Genomic DNA, 22,352 nt, shown 5'->3' on the forward strand with positions numbered 1-22,352 from the left:
ACACATACATATATGTGTATATGTGTGTCTCTGTCTCTCTCTCTCTCTCTCTCTCTCTCTCTCTCTCTCTCTCTATATATATATATATATATATATATATATATATATATATATATATATCATGTGTATATATGTGTATGTGTGAGTGTGTGTGTATATATATATTATTTTTTCAGTTTTTTGAGTTTGTTGAGACTTGCTTAATGTCCTAACACTGTTCCATGTGTACTCAAAAAGAATGTGAATTCTGCTGTTGGGTAGAATATTAAATAGATATTAGTTGCGACAGTTGTTTGATAGTGCTGTATAAATCCTGTTGCTATGGTGTTTTGAGGATGTGTTATAAAGTGCATATATAACTGCTATATTTTCCTGATATATTTATCCTTATGTTATTCTTTAATGTCTTTCTTTGTCTCTAGTAAGATTTCTTGTCTTAAAGTTTACTTTTATGGTAGTAATATCGCCACTCCAGCTCTCTTTCGGTTACCACTTATGTGGTATATGTTTTCCCATTCTGTCTCTTTTAACCTGCCTATGTCTTTGAATCTAAGGTGTGCCTTTTACAGAGAGCATGCAGTTGGGTTATTATTATTATTATTATTATTATTATTATTATTATTATTTTTACTGTTCAGTTTGGTAGTCTCTTCCTTCTAGTGGAGGTGATGAGACCATTTATTTTTAGTGTAATTATTGATAGGCTGAATTTAAATTTGCCATTCTGAAATTTTTCTACCTTCTTGGTTCTTTTTTTCCTCCACTTGCTTATTTTGTATTAAATAATTATTTTGTGTATAATTTTTTGAGTAAGCCTATTTTGAGTTTGTTTTAGTTATACATAGCATTATGGTTCATTTTGACACAATTATACAAGCATGGAATATAATTTGCTCTAATTCAGTCCCCAGTACTTTTCCTTTCCTTCCCTTCCTCCCTCCCCCTTTCCCCTCCATCTGCTCTACCAATTTTTCTATTTATTTATAGTTTTTTTTTAAATTAGTGCCTTGTGGATATACATGAAGTTGATATTCACTGTAGTATATTCATGTAAGTACATAGGAAATTTAGGTCAGCCCTATGTATTTCCTAGTTATTTTCTTATTGGTTGCTCTTGGGTTATGATATACATGTAAATGCACCACTATGTATTTCAAATTAATATGAAATTAATTCAGGTAAAATATAAAAATTTTGTACCTATATAGCTCCATTTCTTCCCTCCATCCTTTGAACTAATACACACACACACACACACACACACACTCATATATACACACACACTCATATATACACACACTCATATATGCATATTAATGAATATGTTATAAACCTAATGATATAATGTTAATCTTATTGCTTTATGTAATAGTATATCTTTTTAAAAAGTAAAAAAGAGAATTAAACAGAAGAGAAAGGGAGAGACAGAGAGACACTATTTTATTAACCCACATCTTTACCATTTCTGGTGTCTCTCATTTCTCCCTGAAGATTCAAATTACAATCCAGTATCAATTTCTTTTGGATTGTAAGACTTTATATGGCATCTCATAAGATAGATCTTTTAGCCATGAGTTCTGTCAGCCCTTCTATTTGTTTATTATTTATAATCTGGGGCTGTCTTTATTTGGCTTTTGCTTGAAGAGTAACTTTGCTTACTATAGAATTCTTTGTTGGAGGTTTATTTATTTATTTTTTACCAGCACATTTAATACGTCCTTCTGGTCTTCATTATTTTAGATGAAAAGTCAAGAGTTAAAGTTACTGTACTTTCTGTGTGTGCTGAATTATTTTTCTTTTGCTGCTTTTAAGATCTGTCTTTGTTTTTGACTTTCAACAGTTTGATGGGTCTAGCTGTGGATCTTTTTGTTTCCTTGGTGTTTGGTGAACGGCAAGGATATCTACATTAATGTTTTTTTTTCCCTCAAATTTGGAGTTTGGGCAATTATTTATTCAAATATTTTCCCCCCTCTCTTTTCCCCGTTCATTCTGCTGTCACCGTTGCAGGTACGTTGGTAGCATGGTCTTGTCCCACAGATCCCTGAAGTTTCATTCACTTCTTCTCAAATTATTCTTTTTGTCCCTCAAAGTGGATTATTTCTATTGATCAATTTTCAAGTTCACTGATTCTTTCTTTTGCAATCTTGAATCTCCTGTGGAAGTCTAGTTGACTTTCTCTTTTCAGTTGTTCTTTTGACTCCAGAATTTGCTTCCTTTCGATGACTTTCTTTTTATTGAAATTATTTGTTAATTCGTTACTACCATACTTCTCTTTAATTTATAAACTTTTTTTTAATCCTTTGGACATATTTAATTATCTGCTTTGAAGTTTTTGTCTGCTAAAATAAATACCCGGAAGTACTCAGAGGAAGTGGCTTTTGTTTCTTTTTTCCTGAGTCTGGGTCACACTTCCTTCCCTTTGCATGCCTCATTTTTGTTGTTGAAAACATTCCAGTTCATATATGTTCTGTGTGTGGATATGGTTTGGGTGTGTCCCCCAAGGTTCACATGCACTTGGTCCTCTTTGTGGCAATGTGAAGAGATGGTGGGCCCTTTAAGAGGCAGAGCCTATTCAAAGTGATTGAGTCCTTGGGGTGGGGTGGAGACCTGTCCTTATAGGGAACTGTATAGTTCTCACCGGACCTTGGTTAGTGCCTACGGGAGGGCTGTTATAAAAGAGCAAGCCTGGCCCATTCCCAGTTGCTCTGTCTTCCTGTCTCACCATGTGATCTCTCCCTTTCCATATGTTCCTGCTGTGATGTCGTGATGTCATCCACCAGATGGGCCTCATGAGAGCCAAGATGGCACCTGCCATCCTAACTTCCAGAACTGTGAGCTAGATAGAACCTTATTTTTTTATAAAGTACCTAGTCTCTGGTACATCATTTTAGCAATAGAAAATAGACTGATACACACTGTAGCAGCTCTGTATTCCCTGAAGGATATATATATATATATATATATTTGTATGTTTTGTACATTTTTTAGCTAAGTTTCTCTCCCCAGTGATATGCAGCTACTGATATTCTGCCCAGATTTTATGTTTTACTTCTTGTTTTTCTTTGAAAGACTCTCTTCCTAAGGGTCACCTCTGTGTCTGTGTGTCTTCATAGTCGGTCAACGATTGGGCCCAGGTTGTGTTGAAGCATCAGAAGGGAATAGAGCTTCTGTCCTCTGCTGAAATCTGTGTGTTGGTAAGGAAATATTCAAAGTTCAGGTCATTTTAATGTCTACCCCAGCATTTTACCTCCTGCTAGGCCCTTTTGGGTATCAAGCACACATGCATACAGCCAGCACTCTCTATAGCTTGTGTCTTCTCTGGTCTTTACTGCTTATATGTGCTGCTCTAGCCAGAAATATGCTCCATGACCAGAAAGAACCCCAGACCACAGAGCCATCGGGCCTCCCAGCATACCCACTCCTGCCTCGTCACTTTCACCCATACTACTGGACTTGAGGACCTGCAGCTCCAAACTGGGTAGGCCCCCTGTGATTTCAGCAGCGCAGCTGCCTGGCTTCATGACCTGTCCCATCCCTCTGCACCAGCTAAGCTGGGTGGGAGGGTTAGAAGCAGTCTCAGGCAAAGACACTACATTTCCCATTGTTCTTACTCAAAGTTCAATCATTTTTCAAACATAAATTCCTCTGGGATCATGGTAGGTCTTTAGTTGATTTCCAGGGGCTCGAGAGGGTTATTTTGATAAAATTTATCCAGTTGCTCTTTGGGAGACTATTTGGTGATCCTCTCACTTGACGGTAGCCAGAAGATGGAAATTTCAGACTATATTTTTAAACTCAGGACAACCTCTCTGCTAAAGACTTTGCAGAGAGAGAACCAGAAAGATGGCTTGAGGGCATCTCAGGAGCTGGCAAGATCTTTCTCTTGTAAATCGTGTAGCTTCCACTGCGTTGGCTTAGCACCTGACAATTTACAAACTTTTCACAAGCATTACTTTATTTAATACCCAGGACAATATATGTTTTTATTTTTTATTATTCTACTTTTAGAACTGAGGCAATTAAATATAAGAGATACCAAAAACGGATATTTACAAATGAGAACACTGGTGCTGAGAGAGGACATTGGCCAAGAATACACAGAGAGTCAATTCTTGTATCAGAACTGGAACTTGGGTCTCTGCTTCCCAGATGATGGTCTCTGTGTGTCATCCAGCTGACTGAAAGTGAGTCCTCCCCCATCCCCATCCTCCTCCACTGGGGGAAGAAAAAGCAGAGGTCAAAGGGCAATAGGTCACTGGAGCTTTCAGCCCCTAGAGGGCACTCCTCTTCCCATAACACCAACACAGGTTGTCTAGAAAAATGACTTAAAAGTTAAAGCATTTGGATGATGGCAATTGCATACATTCTTTCAATCTAATTATAGCAGGATTAATCTGTGTTTAATAGATGGTTCTTAATAATTTATATTATTATCTTTTATAATATGATTCTGTTTAAAATGTCCATTTGCATTGCTTTTCTCAGGAACTTTCCTTCAATTCCAGGGTTTGGATTGGTGTTTGTGGCAGCCTATTACAGCATCCAGTTTTTAGAGAAATAAAGATCAGTTTTCAATGAAAGGAGATGCCCTAAAAAATTATAGCATTACAATAAATAGGCCCCTTTGCATAACAGTTGCAAAACGAAAAATAAAAATCCTAAACTGCTCTGAGATTCCTCCTGCCTTATACATACAGGCTTTCTGACTCTTCTGGGGGCAGATCTCTTGGTTTTGCTCTGGCTTACCTTGATTGGGAAGTCTTGTCTTTTTGTTTAAATACAAATGTCAGGTTCAAAATGGAAAGTGTAGTGGACATGTCCTGATCGTCCCACTAGGCTCTGTCCTTCTCAACCTCTCTCTGTGCCCACAGACACCCACCACTGAGGACTCTGCCAACCATCCCCGGTGCCCTCTGGATTCTGGTTGATCTGACCAAGGGGAGGTGCCAGCAGGAAATCCATGCAGAAGGGGGCAGGAGGAGCAAAAGTTCCCCAGCTCTCTCCTTTTCTAGCTGTGGCTTGGCAGTGACGTTCTCTACTAAGACACAGCTTCTGTAGGTGGCCTTCCACTATAGCTACAGTTCTCTCAGGTAGGGACTCTATTATGGTTTGAATGTGAGGTTTCCTCCAGAATCTCATGGGTGAGACAATGCAAGAAGGTTCAGAGGAGAAATGATTGGGTTGTAAGAGTCTTAAACCAATCAGTGATTAGTCACAGCAGGAAAAAAAAAAAGAAAGCTGACTAAAACAGAAATTGGTACCAGGAGTGGGGTCTTTGCTGTGACTAACCTGACCATGTGGTTCAGAAGTTTTTTGAGCTTTTTAAAATTGATGGGAGGGATTTTGAGATGCTTAGCACTACATGCTGGAAATGCTTTAGATTGTTGTAAGCGGAAATTAATGGCTAATGCTGGTGGGACTTCAGAAGACCAGAAAGCCAATAGGATAGTCGTTCGTGAAGACCAGGTTCAAGAGGGTTCAGAAAAGAAGGACTCTCTTGGAATTTGGTGTAGAGGCCATTCCTGTTATGCTCTGGCTGAGAAGTTATCTGTATTCGGCCCATGTTCAGAGACTTTCTGGAAAGTCTGATTTTAGAAGCCATGAACTTCTTAATCTGGTGGAAGAAATTTCTAGGCAGCACAACATCCATTCAGATGACATGGATGTTGCTGGTGGCTTTTAGCCAAATTTATTGTGATAATCAAGAGCAAAAAGCAGAGCAGAAAGATTTGAAAAACTTAGACTTGAAAGGTGGGAGTAAAACTGGGTCAAAGCAAGCTGCAGTTGTTAAAGACATTACCATCACTGAAGAAATGCTAAAGACTTTGCAGAGAGAGAACCAGAAAGATGGCTTGAGAACATCTCAGGAGCTGGCAAGATCACATTCATCGCAAGCTCAAGGGAGTGCAGGTAAAAATTCTCTTGAGAGGACACCAGTGGGGCACCCTTCCTGCATAAGGGGGCCTAGGAAGGTTTTTCAACATGCTCAGCCACCCAGACACTCAGAGGAGGCTGCAGCCAGGGTCCCTGGAGGCTGGGCTATTGCTCAAGGTGGTGGCAGACCTTGGGGTCAACCATGTGGTACTGATTCTGCAGGAATGTGGGATGCTGGAGTTAGGAGTCATGGAGGCTTCCACCAAGATTTCAAAGGCCTGGGAGGCCAGGCAAAGTGCAGTAGTGTCGCAGTCCCTGTGGGCATCTCCTGAGAAGTCAAAGTGTGGAGATGTGAGGAGCTGCAGTGGAGACCCCGGGATTAAGAAATGCCAGTAACATGGGACTTGGTCCTAGGAAAGCTGCAGGAATTGAGCAGAGACAAGCCAATAGGAAGGCCACTTGGGCTGCAACCAAGAAGGCCACAGGGACAGAGCTACACATGCCCTTTGGAGAGAACATTAACATGTCATGTGCCCAAGATTCTGGATGTGGAGCCACAGGACTTGTTTGTCCAGCTGGATTTCTGTCTTGCTTTGGTCCTATCTCTTCTTTCTATGCCCCTAATTTTGTGAACGGAAACATTTACTCTATACCATTATATATTGGATTCTTGTAAATTGCTTTTACTTTTACAGGAGCTCAAATGTGAGATTGCCTTGAGCCTCAGAGAAGACTTTGGACTTAAACTTTGAGCAATCTCAGAACTATTGACTATGGGGACTCTTGGAAATGGAAAATCTCTATTTTGCCTTGTGAGATGACTGTGAGTTTTGAGGGACCAGGGATGGGATGTTATGGTTTGGATGTGAGGTGTCCCTGCAAAGCTCATGTATGAGATAATGCAAGAAGGTTCAGAGGAGAAATGATTGGATTCTAAGAGTCAACCCAATCAGTGAATTAATCCCCTGCTAGAGATCAACTGAGTGGTAACTGAAGTGGTAGGGTGTGGCTGGAGGAGGTGGGAACTGGGGTGTGGCTTTGAGGATATATTTGTATCTGACAAGTGGAATCTCTCTGTGCTTCCAGATCTTTGTGATGTGAGCCCTCAAATAAACTTACTTCTCTGTAGTTGTTCTGGTCAATCCTTTAGTCACAGCAGTGAGAAAACCTGACTTTGTCCTGCCCTTTCAGCCAGAGGTGGACATGGCCTTGCCCTCTTGTTATGTCCTGGGGCTTTACCACCCTCTGTTGCTTCCTCTTGACCATGACCTTGACTCTGTAAACAGACCTGTGATAAGCTTCCACCCCTCTCATGCCTTTAGAGAGCTGGGACCTGCACTGAGAAGGAGAGAGGACCAATTAGGGGGTCCTGAGACCTTAGCGAGGGTCCTGGCTGACATGCTACTTTGCCATGTGACTTTTAGTAAATCCTATCTAGTGTGAATTTCAATAGAGAGAGGTTGGGACAACATCAGAAGCTTTGCCCACTGTGCCTCCAAAAGAATTGTGAAAAACAACATTAATCACATATTTTCAACGTTTTTCACCATGGTTTTAAATAGTAGTAAGGGTTTTAAATAGTTTCGTAAGCTGCGTGTTGTAAATATTAATGCTTAAAAATAAAACGGTACAACAAAATGGTTACATCACCTCTTTAAATATATCCAATGGTATTTCGATATCACAGTGATTTTATACCCACCATCGTCCTTTAAAAATAGATGAACAAACTCCTCTTTAACAGAACTTTTACGATGCTCTTCTTTCTCCTTTAAATCATTTTTTCCATTCCATTTCTCCCACAGAATTTTATAGGAACATAATATATTTTTCTGCTCCCGAATCTCGAGTGGATCATCTTGGCACAGTATCTAAATCAAAAATTGGGTTTATAGATGGCAATTTAAAAGTTTTTATATTTCCTGGGATCATAAGGCTCTAATAGGTAAGCATTTTTTTATGGAGTCATCGACACAATTAATTTTAGGATACAGTGCATCAAAACTTTGGTCATCGTTAAGCAGAAAAAGTAAAATTCATGGAAATTCATCTTTCAGTGAGAAGGATGGTGGGTCATGGGGTCTGGATTAAAGGAACCTCTGCTCCCTGGACTCAGGCCTTTTCCGCTGCAGGAAGTTCCCTTTGGTCAGATCTGGGATGGATGAGGATGCGCCTTCAGTGCTGAGTGGGAGAGGGCGGCTGGGAGAGGGAACCGGGTCTGTTCCCTCCCCAGGAGTTCTCAAACAGTACTGCTTCAGGAAATCATTTGGAACTTAAGAGCCTAGAAATCGATTCTCTTTTTCTCTTTTTTTGCAGTACTGGAGATTGAACCCAGGGGCTCTCTACCCCAGTTCTTTTGTAAAGTTTTGAGACAGGACCTTGCTAAGTTGCTGAGGCTGGCCTCAAGCTTTCGATCCTCCTGCCTCAGCCTCCCCCCTTATTCACTGGGATTACAGGTATATGCCATTGTGCCCAGCTAGAAATGGATTCTCTTAAACTCTCTGTGCTAGCCACTCCTCGGAACTTGCATCAGCTGTTGAATGTGCCCCCAATGTGATGGCCACTAGGCTTGGTGGTATCTGAGGGGCACCCCGAATGGGAGTTTTCTCAGAGTCAGGTCTAAGAAGGCTGATTTTGGAGCTAGATCCACATGCTGTGTGATCAGGACAGTTTCCATCCCTGAAATTTGGTGTGCTCTTATGGAAGATGAAGATACCTATGACCACTTTGGGGGGAGTGTTGAAGAATTAATTAAATAATATGTGTGAAGCACCCAGTATATGACCAAAAAAAAAAAGGGGGGGATCCCATGGGTTCCTCCCAACTCTAATACACTCCAGGAAGGGAGCCAAGACCCCTGCATCCCCCTGCATCCCCCACACGAGTAACCTGTTTTCCTCTATCAAGGCAATGAGTTTCCATTCTAGCTGTCTTGATAACCCAGTAATGAAAAGTAGGGTGCTCCAGGCTCTCCAACTCACTTTTTGGTGTTGTTTTGATAAGCTTGACTGCCTACTGAGGCTTTTTTTGCTAAATAATAATAATAATAATAATAATAAATTAATAAATAAAAAATCAGTCTATATTTACCCGCAGCCCTTGGCCTTTACCACCTCAGGCAAGTCGTTATTTCCAGTGACTCCCATGGTAGAAGATATGGGCCATGGATCTGCATCTTTGGGGACCCGTGTGGCTGCGTTCCTAATGTCCCCCCATTTCTCAGACAGAGAATTCCAATCAGGCTACGCGCAGGGTGTGTGAGCCCAGAAAATGACAGCCCCTGCTTTCCAGGAATCCGAATCAAGTATGTATTCACTTGTGCCCTTCAGGAAACACTGGGGCTGCCTGGGGGCCAGTTCTGAACCAGGCAATCCAATTTCTGAGCTCTCCCCGGCAGAAACAAAATGAGACATTGATATGCTAAGCAGTTGCTAACCCAGCCAGTCCTGCTGTTGGCCGCTCTGATGTGACTTTTGCGCTAACATTATTGCTCAGACTCCAGGCCTGCTCAGTGACTCCACTGCTGACTGTCACTTTGCTGCCAGAATGTGGGCCTTCCAGCACATTGGCAGGCTGGGCTCCGGATTCTCAGTTTATTTCCCACTGTTTGCAGAGGAATGCTGCTATTTTCTTTTTATAAAGAACCACTTGTGCAGATTGCCTCTTTTTTGGTTTCTTTCCTTGTGGTGTCTCAGAGCACAACTTTTATCTTATGGCATCTTGGACATATTTATCTAAATGATTTTTTTTTTTATTTTGAGATTTAAAATTTTTCTGATTTTTTTTTTTTTTTGAGAAGGATGGAAATTTGGGATGAGCATGGTAGACGGACTGTACTCCTGACCCCAACTCTTTATCCCCTCTCCCCCGTATCCATTTCTGGTACCAAGTGCCCCTGCGGTATCCTCTCAGTTTGACTTTGGGTGCAGCGATGTGGCTTGTTTGGAGAAGTGGGATGCTCGCAAATGTGATTTACACCAAAGCTGGCAGAGGACTTGCACAATTGGGCTCCTCTGCTTCTGTTCCTTCGCTATTGCCAAGTGACTGTGGCTAGGCTAGCGTGCCAGAGGAGGAGAGACACAGGCACCAGAACCACTTGTCCTGGCCAACAGAGATCAGCTAAGAGCCAGCCAACCCCAGACATAGGACCCTGCCCAGCTAAGACCAGAAACACCTTTCAACCTACCTGCAGACTCATGAGTAAAATTCATGCTTATTGATTGTAGCCACTGCCATTTAGGGATGTTTGTTACACAGCATTGTTGTGTAATAGACAGTTGGAAGGATATGTGTAATGGCAGCCCAGGAGCAGAATCCAAGGGAACACTGAGTTCACGTGCAGTACCTTCTGGGGGATCTGGCAATAGGGATAATTATAGAAAGGAGAGAACCTTTAAAGGGAGGCTCAAATGCTTCTGCCACAGAAGGTAAGGAACCCACAAGAGTGACGTTCAAGGTAGCTAAGTAACACAACGACAGGATTCAGGGTTAGATTCCCGGGTTGAAAACCTAGATCCATTCATGAGCTCTGCATCTGTACCTCCTTGTTCCTCAGTTTCTTCACTTGTAAGACAAAGAGGATAATAAATAAAAACACCCACCTCATAAAAATATTTCTAAGGATTGACAGCTTAAGAAAAAAACCCTTTAACGTTTTTAATTGACAAGTAAGAATTACATATATTTATGTTGTGCGACATGACGTTTTCAAATACGGATTCATTGTGAAGTGACTAAATCAAGTTCATTCATATCTGAATCACCTCACATATTCACATTTCTTCCCCCCGCCACCCCACCGTGACAACACTTAAAATCTACTTTCTTGGTGATTTCCAGGTGTACGGTACATTATTATTAACTATAGTCACCATGTTGTACAATAGAGCCCTTGAACTTACTCCTCCTAGTTGGAAATTTGTACTCTTTCCCCGATGTCTCCCCAATTCCCTCACCCCAACCTCTGAAAATCCCCACTCCATTCTCTACTACTCTTGAGTTCCCTTTTTTGCAGATTCCACATATACATATGATCAGGCAGTGTTTGTCTTTCTTTGCCTGGCTCATTTCCCCCAGCACCGTGTCCTCCGGGTTCATCACCATGTTGTCATCAGTGACAGGATGTCCTTTTTAAGAGCTGAATTGTATTCCACTGTAGATAAACGCCACATTTTCTTTATCCATGCATCTGTTGATAGACGCCCATGTTGGACCCATGACTAGGCTATTTCAGACAATGCTGCAGTGAACATGGGAATGCAGATATCTTTTTGAGATACCGACTTTCTTTCATAGGGTTACAAGCCCAGTAGTGGGATTACTGGATCATATAGCAGTTCTAGTCTTTTATTTTATTTCATTTATTTTTTTGCTGTACTGAGGATCAAACCCAGGGCTTCGTATGTGCTCAGCAAGTGTCTATCACTGAGCTACTTCTCTGGCCCTTGATTTTATTTTAAGACAGGGTCTTGCTAAGTTGCCTAGGCTGGCCTCAAACTCACAGTTCTCCTGCCCGCAGAGTAGCTGGGATCACAGGCATTTGCCTCCATGGCCAGCTATTTTTAATTTTTTGAGAAGTCTCCATGCTGGTTTCCGTAACGACTGTACTAATTTACATCCCCATAAAGAAGAGTGCGCCAGGGCTCTCTTTCCTCCACACCCTTCTCAGTGCTGGCCCGTCTTGTGAGTTTTTGACAATAGCTAATCTAACAGATTGCATCTCCCCGATGATTAGTGACCTGGAGCACCCTGGCATACACCCGCTGGCAGCTTACATGTTTTCTTTAAAGAAATGTCTCTTCAGGCCCTTTGCCCATTTTTAAATTAGGCGATTTGTTTTCTTGCTGTTCAGATGTTTGAGTTCCTTATATATTTGGAACGTTAACCCTTACCCAGTTATGGTTGGTAAGTCCTTCCTCCCATCCTGCAGATCTCTCTTCACTCTTTTGGTTGCTTTCTTTGCTGTGCTGAAGTTTGTTCACCTGATGCGATCCCATTGGTCTAGTTTTTGCTCTCGTTACCTGTGCTTTCAGAGTCATATCCAAAAAAAGATCATGTTCAGGACCCATATCATGGGGCTTCCTCCTGGGTTTTCTTCTAGTAGTTCTACAGTGTTAGGTCTGCATTTAATTGTTTAATTCATTTTGAGTTGGTTTTTGAACTTGAGACAGTTGTCATTGTCCTGCATGTGGATATCCAGTGTTCCCAGTACCATTTGTTAATGAGGCTATTTTTATCCCATTGAATGTCCATGGTATCTTTCTCCAAAAAAAACACTAATCTTCATGCACTTAGAATATGCAAGCAATAGGTAAGTATTTGTTAAATAAATACAATGCGACCTCATCTACATGAGAGGGATATCTGGGGACATCTGAGTTATTTTATTTGACCTTTGGTAGGAAGGACACATTTGTACCATAGAAGAGCTCTTTCCCCCTTCATAGAGTAAAACATGACCTTCTGAAGAAACTTACCAAAAGTCTGGGTAAGAATGTTTTCCTTTGGGAAACTCACTCCATTGTACAAACATCCTGCACTCCGTTAATTCGTCTTAATAGGCCAGGCCATGGGCAGGGGCCGTGATGCTATCTGTAGATCCAGAAGGATTTCCATTCCAAATGGCTGAACTGCAAGCTATGGTACATAGAGAGGAAATCCTCAAGTACTTGAGAAACTCAGCTGGGAATGTTTCTTTTGTGGAAGACTCTTTTTAAAGTCATGCTTTTGCTATATATACATATTTTTCATTTTATTTTTGTAAATAATACATACAGGTCAGTTACTTGTGGGCCTGCTACAGCAGGGGAGACCAATGGAAGGAGTGGTGCATAAGTGTGTGTCAGTGTGTGAGTGTGTGTACAGAGGGAGTCAGTGAGCCCATGTGGTGTGGGCAAGAACTAAACCTCATCCTCTTGACGAGTCCCCAACCACCCCTTTCTTCCTCCATCCCCCCTCTTCTCCTCCATGATAGACCCAGGGCCTTCAGGAGAACGTAGAAGTTAAAAAGATTTGAAGTGTGTAAAACTGAAAGTATAAAATCCCTCTCCATCCACCCGAATCATGGGAAGTGGAGTGGCCCTTGTCTAGAATTTAATAAGGTTCTTATGAGCAATAGCACTGAAGGTTGGGCAGAAGATCTACGTTGCTCAGAAATCAACTGTTGGTGGGCAGCCCGGGACAAGACCACACCCTCAGCCTAGAGGTCACTGCAAACTGCCTGCAGCGTGCTCCTGAGGAGCAAGAGGATCAGAGGACCCAGCAGCAGCATTAGCTACTGGGGTTCACTTCTATCTCAGACCATGGAAAAGCCATATTCGATGTGCAGTTTTAAAACAAGACCTCTGTTCCATTCTTTATGGATGGGTCAATAACTATCCCAAATTGAGAGGCTTTAAACAACACTCATTTTCTATCATCAGGACAGTTTCTTCCTCTCTTCTGGCTCTGCTGGCCTTTAGCTCTCCTAGACTTTATATCTTCCCAATAATCTCAATGGAAAACAAAACCTTCCATTCAAACTCTTGAATCTGAGTCTCATTGGCTTGGCCTATCATGCGACCCTCAGGCCCAATCGGCGGCTAAGGGGATGGTGTCCACTGCCTGGCCAGGCCTGGTGACTTGCTGAAGGCAGTCTGTTGGAACAGTTCCATTTAGAACACACAGGCTGAGCAGGGCAGGGGGCCCATCCTTCAAGAAAAATCAAGATGGCATCACCAAAGTGAGGGGAAATGAACAACAGATACTGTTCTTAGCCTCCTTCCCACTAAACTAAAGGAAGGCAGCCTTTGAGATGGAAGAGGAAAATAAGCTCTTAGAATACAACTCCCAGTGCTAGGCCTGAACAATACTGTCATTTGCTTATCATGACAGTTCTATGAAGTCAGTGACATTGGTTGTCTCTTTGCCCTTTGACAGATGCAGAAACCACAACAGACTGGCAGAGGAGGAGAGCATGTGTGTATCAGTTATCTATTACCAAAAGAATGCTGTGTAACAAACCACCCCAAAACTCGATACCATAAAGCAAGGGGCATTTATGTAGTTTACAAATATATGGGCTGGGAATTAACCTAGATGGTCCTTTGAGATTAAATCCCCAGCCCACAGACTCTAATGCAATCAATTTTCTACAGAACAAAAGGAGAGTTTAACTTCCCTTGATCCTTTGAGTTTGCTAAATATAGATGTATGGATTTTGTTTCTCAATAGACTCTGGATAAAATTCAGGAAAGATTAATCATCATTCTACCTTTATTAAGGCAGCTTTTAAAAATGTTTCTTTAGCAGCTGTGCAAAACATGGTGGTTCATCAGAAAATTAAAAATAGAACTACTATAGGATCCAACAACTCCATCCCGGTTATGTACCCACAAGAGCTGAAAAGGGGGGGCTGAAGAAATACCTGTGTTCAAATGTTCATAACAGCATTTCCCACGAGAGTTAAAGGGTAGAAACAAGCCAGTATCCATCACTGGCTGAATGGCTAAACAACATGTGGTATATACACCTATTGAAATAGTATTCTTAAAAAGAAATAAAATTCTGGTACATGCTACAACATGGATAAAACTTAAAGATATTATGTTACTAAAAAAATAAAGCTTTAAAAATATTTTAAATATAAGCGGGGCACGGTGGTGCATGCCTATAATTCCAGCGGCTTGGGAGGCTGAGGCAGGAGGATCGTGAGTTCAAAGACAGTCTTAGCAAAAGTGAGGCACTAAGCAACTCAGTGAGACCCTGTCTCTGAATAAAATACAAAAGAGGGCTGGGGATGTGGCACAGTGGTCGAGTGTCCCTGAGTTCAATCCTGGTAGCCACTTCCCCAAAAAAGCCAGACACTAAAGGACAAATATTACATGATGCCATTTATATGTGTTGTCTAGAGAAGTCAACTGCATTGAGACAGAATGTAGAACAGAGGTGGCTGGGGGCTGGCAGGCGGTGATGGGGAGTGAGAGCTCAGTGAGCACAGAACTTCAGTTTGAGACGATGAAAATCTTGTGATGAATAGTGATGCTGCTACACAGCAGCCCAGATGCACTGAAGCATAGGCCCAAAGTGGTAAATCTTAGGTTTTGTGTCTTTCACCACAATTGAAAAAATGTGAGTTCCCTCATTGGATGCTAATAGTGAAGGCTTTGGTTGAGCCACCAAACAGCTAAGGTACTTTCGCTGCCTAACTCAATCTATGCAACTGCTTGGCTGGCCACATAGAGATCAGAAGCTTGGCCAGTGTCCTCGAGGACCTCACAGTTAAGTTGGGGAGAGAGACGGTTAAAGTAGTGATGATAGCAAGGCCTGGGGAGCTATAAATCACCAGTAACACAGGACAAGATGACATCCACACCAGGTGGGCCTGTGACTATGGTGGAACTTGAGTGGAGGGGCCTGTTGAAAACCCAGAAGTCCAGGCCCACCTGGATTAGACTCTTGGGAGTGGGCAGAGGCTAGAAAACAGGTACATGTCCAAAGCTCCCAGGTGATTGAGATGCCCATGTAGGTTTAAAGACTCCCTCGAGACCACACATGCTACAAAATTAATTTTAAGGGAGGAAAAAAAAACCCATTTGAAGAATTACATCTTATTGATAACACTGAAAGTGGCAAAAACAGAAAATATTTTTTTACTTGGCAGAAATAAGCAACAGAAAATAAAACTGACAGACTGGTCTTGCACACAGTAAATAATGTCATTGACCAAAAATTGATGGATGGAATTTTGTTTCTCAATAGACTCTAGATAAAATTCAGAAAAATTTGTCTAGGAAAATTGGACCTGGTAGAAATAATGACAACAAAAAACAACTAATGTTGTTAGAAAAAAAAACAGCAAATCTTGATACAGACAAGTCATTAATCGATGAATCAAATTTTTTTTGGTCAAACATGCAATGAAAAGAATCTGTTCTGATGAAAATAATTTCAATGTAGGCCTCTAGCTTTTTCAAACTTTTCAGATAGTTTGCTTTTCTTTTCATTTTAAAATAATTTATGATAGAAAAGTTGCAAAAACTTTTGCATTTCCTTTATTCAAACTCCCAATTGTTAATATGCAGTCACCTATTGTTGCTATGTCAAATATATATATGTGAAAAAGACAGATATGTATATATAGCATATAGGCACACATACATACATGACGAATATTCCTATACATATGTGTGTGTGCACGCTTTTTCCCTGAACCAGGTATCATGCTTTTACATCAAAAATGTGTACTTGAGGGGCTGTAGCTCAGTGGCAGAGCGCTTGCCTAGCATGCGTGAGGCACTGGGTTTGATCCTCAGCACCACATAAAAATAAACAAAATAAAGGCATTCTGTCCATCTACAACTATAAAAAAATAAAAAAGATGTTTTTTTTAAAAAAGTGTTCTTTCTAAGGGCAAGAACATCACCATACGCAGCCTCAAAACAACGATCAAATCCAAAATTTGACACAAATAAATACTATTATCCATTATCAAATGTAATCAAATACTCAAAAATGTTCTTTATATCATTTCCCCCCACCCTGATCCAGAGTCTAAAAACAAATAAAAAAAAATGATCCAAAATCGAGTTAGGACCCAGGACTGTTTAGTGACCTGTTCATCTATTTAGTCCTCTGCTGTGGAAGGGCGAGACATTTGACAATTTTTGAAGAACGTAGGCCAACCGTTGTATGGTGTGTCTCTTGATCTGGGTTTTCTGGTGCGCCCTGGTGCTCAGATTTGGATCATGCATTTGGGGCAGGAATTCCACATAAGCGCGGTCGGTTCTTTTTGGTGCATCTGTCAGGAGGCCCATGTTGTCACTTTACAAGTTGCTGGTAAAAGACACATGCCACCTTCCCTTTCTGTGCCAGCTCTCCTTGTCTGCTAATGGACAGGACCGAGGAGCAGAGCTGAGTGGTGTCATGGCTCAGATGTCATTTCAAACATGCTCCAGCCACTGGTGGTTTTGCAGGTAAAGGCCACTGAGATCATTGTCCTGATCAGGACCACCATTGCTAACATAGAGCACGCCAACTGTGCGCTGGCATTCACCCTTTATTCTAACCCTCATAGAAAAGCTGAGTGTAAATGTTATTATCCCCACTTAACAGGCAAGGAAACGGAGGCTCAGGACAGTGGTATAATATGCTCAGGCTCCTGCAGCTGGAAAGGGCTGAGCTGGGGTTTGATTCAGTTGGATTTGCTCACAGCCTGAATCGCATCCCATGCCATACTGTCAGCTAATCCACTCACGTGTGTCTCAAAGCAGAGAGAGTAGCTGAAGCCTCTTTGGGGGCCTGCAGATGACGTGGGAGAAATCACCATGGAGCAGCCCCTGCCATCTTCATGGCTCTTCCTTCTTCCCCAGGTCCTGGGCCCACCTCTGGTCTCAGCAGAGCTAGAATCAGGGTAACTGCCATAGTGAGGGAACGGCTGCTGGACATGGGCAGCTGCCCTCAGAGCTGACCTTGTTCCCTTTGTGGCTGGCTATCCCTGCTCACAGAGGTGACGCCACCCCACCCCACCTGGGACCCAGATTTCTTTATGAACGTGAAAGTGGAGACGGCTGGGAATACACTGTGCGGAGGGCATAACATGAATCAAGCCTTAAATAAGGGTGGGCACCTTATTTTTCCCAGATAAGAAAACTGAGGCAAAATCTGGTGACTGCTGGGGGAGAGACGTACACAGGTCCAACTGCAGATCCTAGAGGAGATTGTCCCCAGGATGCTGGACGCTGGCTGGGCTTCACAGGGTAGCAGCCTGCGTGGAGGGTCCTTGAAACACACCATGCCTTTTAGACTGGCCTGTGTGGCTGAGCCCTGGGCTGCTGCTCAGAGCGGGCCTCATTCTGGTGCCTGGTCTGGACACCAGCTCGACTGCCCCTCTGTCTGCAGGTCTCCGGCCTGGCTTCCTCCTTCCTTCTGATGTGTCCTCCTGGGTTCACTTCCCTGAGAGACCTCCCAGGCCTCAGGTCCCTGCCTCTGCACAGATTTCCCCCTGATGGGCAGGGATTCTCCCCTCTTGGGGAAATAATTGCTTTGGTTGATCTGGCCCCTTCCCAGTGTCTCCCTTTGTGAAATAGGGAAGGAGAGGGAGGGAAAGAAGGAAATTCTTGAGCAAAAATGATGTGACAAATTGGCTGATTTTTATTACAATCACTAGAAAGTTTCATGGAGGCAGCTGGGGCCCCGGGGAGGGACACTGCAGGGAGGCAGTTGGGCTGCCACTTTTACTGGTTTGGCCCAGGGCCTTGAGCCTCAAATTCCTCGCCCTTAAAATGGGGGTGAGTGTACCTCCTCTGTTTGCCTCAGAGAGGTGAGAAAATCCTGCTAGGGAATCTCTTAAGATTGACAGGATTGTGCGAAGTTTGGGGGGCCCTGGTTTCCTTGGCAGGGCTGTTGAAAAAGAGCACTTCTCTCATTTTTTTAGTCTAAAAACCAAACCTCTTAGCTCACAGAAGACACTGTGTTGCAAAGTCCCAGCTTTCAACCTGTCCCACACCATGAAGCCTCCCGTTTCACTTTAAGGCCATCTTTTCTAACAAAGTGCACCGCCAGATTTTAGCCAAGACCCCAGGTGTGGCCTCTTTGGGGGCAACTCAGTCTCCCAACCCACCTGCCTGTGACACAGGCTTGACATCTGCTCCTCACCCCGAGAAAAGTTTCAGCGTCCTCAACCCTGGTTTCCCCTGGCGATGCCAGATTTGAAGGGGGTCTGTGTGTCAGGCTCTAGCACCTTCCTTCCCTGACCCCAGCGACTGCCCGTAGAGGTCTGCCCAGCCACCACACCCTTCCCTCCCCTCGGCAGTGCCTCTCAGGATCTACCCCCTGACTTAATAAAATAGCATCTTTCTTGTTTCTTTTCTTGTTTAGTGTGATTTTATTTCCACTGACTACAACTGGGAGGGCTGATGAGACTGGCAGATTTTAGGTCCAGAGATGAAGCCAGGAGGTCAGGATCACACAGCTCGGGAGAGGCAGCGTTCCGCTGGCTGACAGGTGTGGAGTGCTCTCTCTGTGCGAGACACTTTCTAGAGACTTAGCACGGGCTCCTCACTTAATCTTCAGTGCACCCCTGTGAGGCAGGAAGTGCCGTCAACACCATTTCACAGACGAGGAAGTGGAGATGAGGAGAAGCTGACACTTGAATCACAGAGGGAGACCAGAGCCACGGCTGAACCCTCGTTGGACTCCACGGGCCGAGTTCTCAAAAATGGTGCCGTATAGGTGCTGCGGGTAGCGGGCTGGGTGTGGAAGGCTCTGAAGTTTCCAGAATTTGACAAACCCAGGTATGCCAAATCGAACCACAGACCCTCAAAAGTTGGAGGAGACTCTGGAGGTCCCCACTGGACAACCGATTGAACAATGTGAGTTTCGGCCTTCCAGTGGTCATTTGGCCAAGGCTGAAGCCTGTTCCATCACTGAGCAGGCATAGCCCACGGCGGTGGGACTTGCAGAAAGCACTTGCAATGATTCCAGAAAGAGAAGGCTGAGAAGGACCATCCGATTTTACTGGCCTTGATGTGCCTGGAGTCAGGCTGCAGATCATTCCAGGTTAGGGGCCTTTTGAGAAACCCTTTTGAGGACTGAACCCTCCTGAGAAACTGGTGAAAATCAGAGATGTTCTCCCCCAAATGCACAGGTAGACGCTAATTTGCTGAAGGGTAGATTATGGGCTATCAAACCTATCCAAGGACCTTGTCTAAGAATCCCTGCTGTACAGAGACCCTGCCGTCCCTCTAAGTCTTGCATGAGAAGGATGTGGGGACCCACCCGCCAAGCTGAGTGTTATTCCTCTTGGACTCTTCGCTGACCCCCTGGGTGGGTGGACTCCTTCCTCTTCCTCCCTCAGCTGTACTGTTTTCTGTGGCTGGTGTATTGCAGTGGTTTACAGAGGGTAGTCCTTGAACCAGCAGCGTCACTAGGGAACTTGCCAGACATCCAGATTCTAGGTCCCTAACCCAGACCAAAGAAATTAGAAACTGCTGGGTGGGACCAGCAGATCCTCCTGGTCATCCGTGGATCGCTCAGGTTTAGAAGGGCTACTGCATGCTGCTGTGTTCTTTACAGCGTGTCCGCCCTACTGGATACCACACTCTGGCACATGCTAAGTGCTCAAAGAATATTTATTGCATTAAGTTTTCCTGGTTTTTTTCCCCTTGGTACCCTCCCTACAGCTCTTGGCCATGGTGACTGAGGCACTGTGTTATTTTGGGTCCAGTTCCTCTCTACTCCTAAGCTTCAGGCTTGGCTTAGGCAGAGGAAGGAGCCTGCCCTGATGGAATCAGGACATCTCCCCAGGCATCAAGGCCCCCAGCCCTGGTGGATGAGAGGCCGGCAGGGAGGGGCTATCTGGCAGCACTTAGGCCCAGGGCTCCTGGGCGCCCAACTCTGCCACACTCCTCAGGCTGCCTGTGCCCCTCAATGCCTAATCCACACTAGGCTTGGCAGAGGCTGCGGCATCTCTGCCAGGGACATGCTTGCCAGGCTGGTGGGAAGAGAACCGGCCACTTTTTATTTTTGACGAATCTCCAACTTTTCGGGGTTTGGGGGAAGTGGTTAGACAATTCTTCTCAACTGCTTGTGTGTTTGTGTGTATGTGTGTGGTGGGGGGTGCTGGTGTTTGTTGGCAGGGGTGTGAGATTGTGTTTCTTAATTCCATTCCTCCCAAGTTGGGCCCAATTTCCACACATAAATTCTTCTGGGAGAGGGGTACTTACCAAACAATAACCTTGGGGAGCGGAGCTGTAGGGGAAACAGTTCTGTAACCCTTCTTGTCTCATACTGATCTGGTTGTTTAAACATGAAGAAAGAACATTTGATTTTTTTTTAAGGTGGGGGATAGAGAAAAGACACCTGTTTACTCTTAATTTCTGATGTTTTTATTTTTAAAATGTATGCTTATTGTTTTCTCTTGAGGAAGGGTAAAGACAGATTTTTGGTTGATTCCTTGTCTCCTAGATGAGCAATTCCTCCACTTTCTTCCTAAAATCCAATCAGTTGTGCCAGGTGTAGGAAGGATTCAGTAATCCTGGTAGAGACCTAGGGCAGGCCCTTCACAATTTACATTTTTTAAAAATCTGATTTTTCGGGGAGGGAGAAGAAGAGGACATAAAAACCGAAAATCTCTTTAAGCCTCCCTAAATCATTAGGAGGCAGTTTCACCAAAAAAAAAAAAAAAAAAAAAAAAAAAAAATCTGATTTTTTAGGATGTCGAAAAGATAGGTCCTCCTTCACCTAAAAGGTTGACATGGAAGCACTTTTCCAAGTTTTTCTCTTCTATACCAATGGGACTGGGGAATATTGGGGAAGGGGCTCCCCCTTCTCCACCTTCGACCCCTTCTCGTCTTCCAATAGGGCCAGTTTTTTAAACTTCAAAAAAAGATATATCATTTAAAAAAAAATCTGGCAGGGGTAGGTAGAACTAGTTGGTTCACGGGCATTTCCCATGAAAGCAACGCCTGGATTTTTATTCTTAAAGTCATCCTGACTGGGGGGCTAGAGGGCGGGCCCTGCACCCCTCTTATCTCAACCTGGGGCACTTCTGCAAACTTTTATTCCCGTCCCTGAGGCTCCTGGCCGGGGCGGCGGGGCCTGGGAATATTCCCCGCGAGCCCCCAGCCCTGCAGCAGGCCCGCTCTGGAAACTTTTATTTTAAAAGCCCATCTGATTTTGGGGGGTGGGCTGGGGAGGGGGCACCGAGTTCCCGTTAACCCCTCGAGTTCCGTCCAGAGCCGGCTCCCCAAACTTTTTTCTCCCACCCGAAAATGACGTTTCCGAGGGGCTGTTGGACCCGGGGAGGGCAGCGGGGAGCGGGGGGCGCGCGTGGGGGGTGCGGCGCGGGAAAGTTTGGGGGGCGGGCGCGCGGCGGCGGGGGCTGGCGGCGGGCGCGCCCGACCGGCCGGCTTTGTGTGCGGCGCGGAGGCCGGCGGCGCGGAGGCCGAGGCCGAGGCCCGGAGCTCGCGGGCCGCGCGGCGAGGCCGGCCGGGGGCGGCGGGGCGCGGGGGCGGCGGCGGCCCCGCGGGGGCGGCGGGGCGGCGGGGGCGGCGCGCGGGCCGGGCGGGCCGGGGGTGGGGGCGAGGGCCGGCGCCCCCCCGCGCGCCCCTGCGCCCCCGCCCCCCCGGCCGGAGCGGGGCGGGCGGAGGAGGGAGCGGCGGCGGCGGCGGCGGCGGCGGCGGCGGCTCTGGCATTGTGCGCGCACCAGCAGCCCGGCCCGGGAGGAGCAGGACGCGCCGGGGCCGCCTCCTCCCGCACGGACCCATGAACCAGCCGGGCGGCGCGGCGGCTCCGCAGGTACGAGGGGGCCGGGGGCAGGCTCCGCGCGGGGGACCCCGGGGGCCGGGGCCCGGGGCGCTGCGCCACTTGAGCGCCGGGGTGGCAGGATGCAAAGTGCCGGGGCACGTTTGCGGGCTTTTTGTGGGTGCAAACCGGAGGGCCGGGGTCCGGAGAGCCCCCCCGGGCGCTGCGGGGCGTGAGGAGGGCGGGGGTGGCGAGGG

General features: G+C 44.9%; 1 protein-coding gene across 1 annotated transcript in view; it reads left to right on the plus strand.

The window, feature by feature from the left end:
* Positions 1 to 22,075: 22,075 nt before the first annotated feature.
* Positions 22,076 to 22,352, plus strand: part of Znf618 (zinc finger protein 618) — a 149,448-nt gene continuing 149,171 nt past the window's right edge. Inside the window, exon 1 of the mRNA XM_026393322.2 lies at positions 22,076 to 22,149. Coding sequence (XP_026249107.1) covers positions 22,117 to 22,149 — 33 coding nt within the window. The 5' untranslated portion in view covers positions 22,076 to 22,116. The remainder of the gene's footprint in view (positions 22,150 to 22,352) is intronic.

This window comes from Urocitellus parryii, chromosome 4 (genome assembly GCF_045843805.1).
Source record: "Urocitellus parryii isolate mUroPar1 chromosome 4, mUroPar1.hap1, whole genome shotgun sequence".
In the NCBI taxonomy this organism is placed as follows: domain Eukaryota; kingdom Metazoa; phylum Chordata; class Mammalia; order Rodentia; family Sciuridae; genus Urocitellus; species Urocitellus parryii.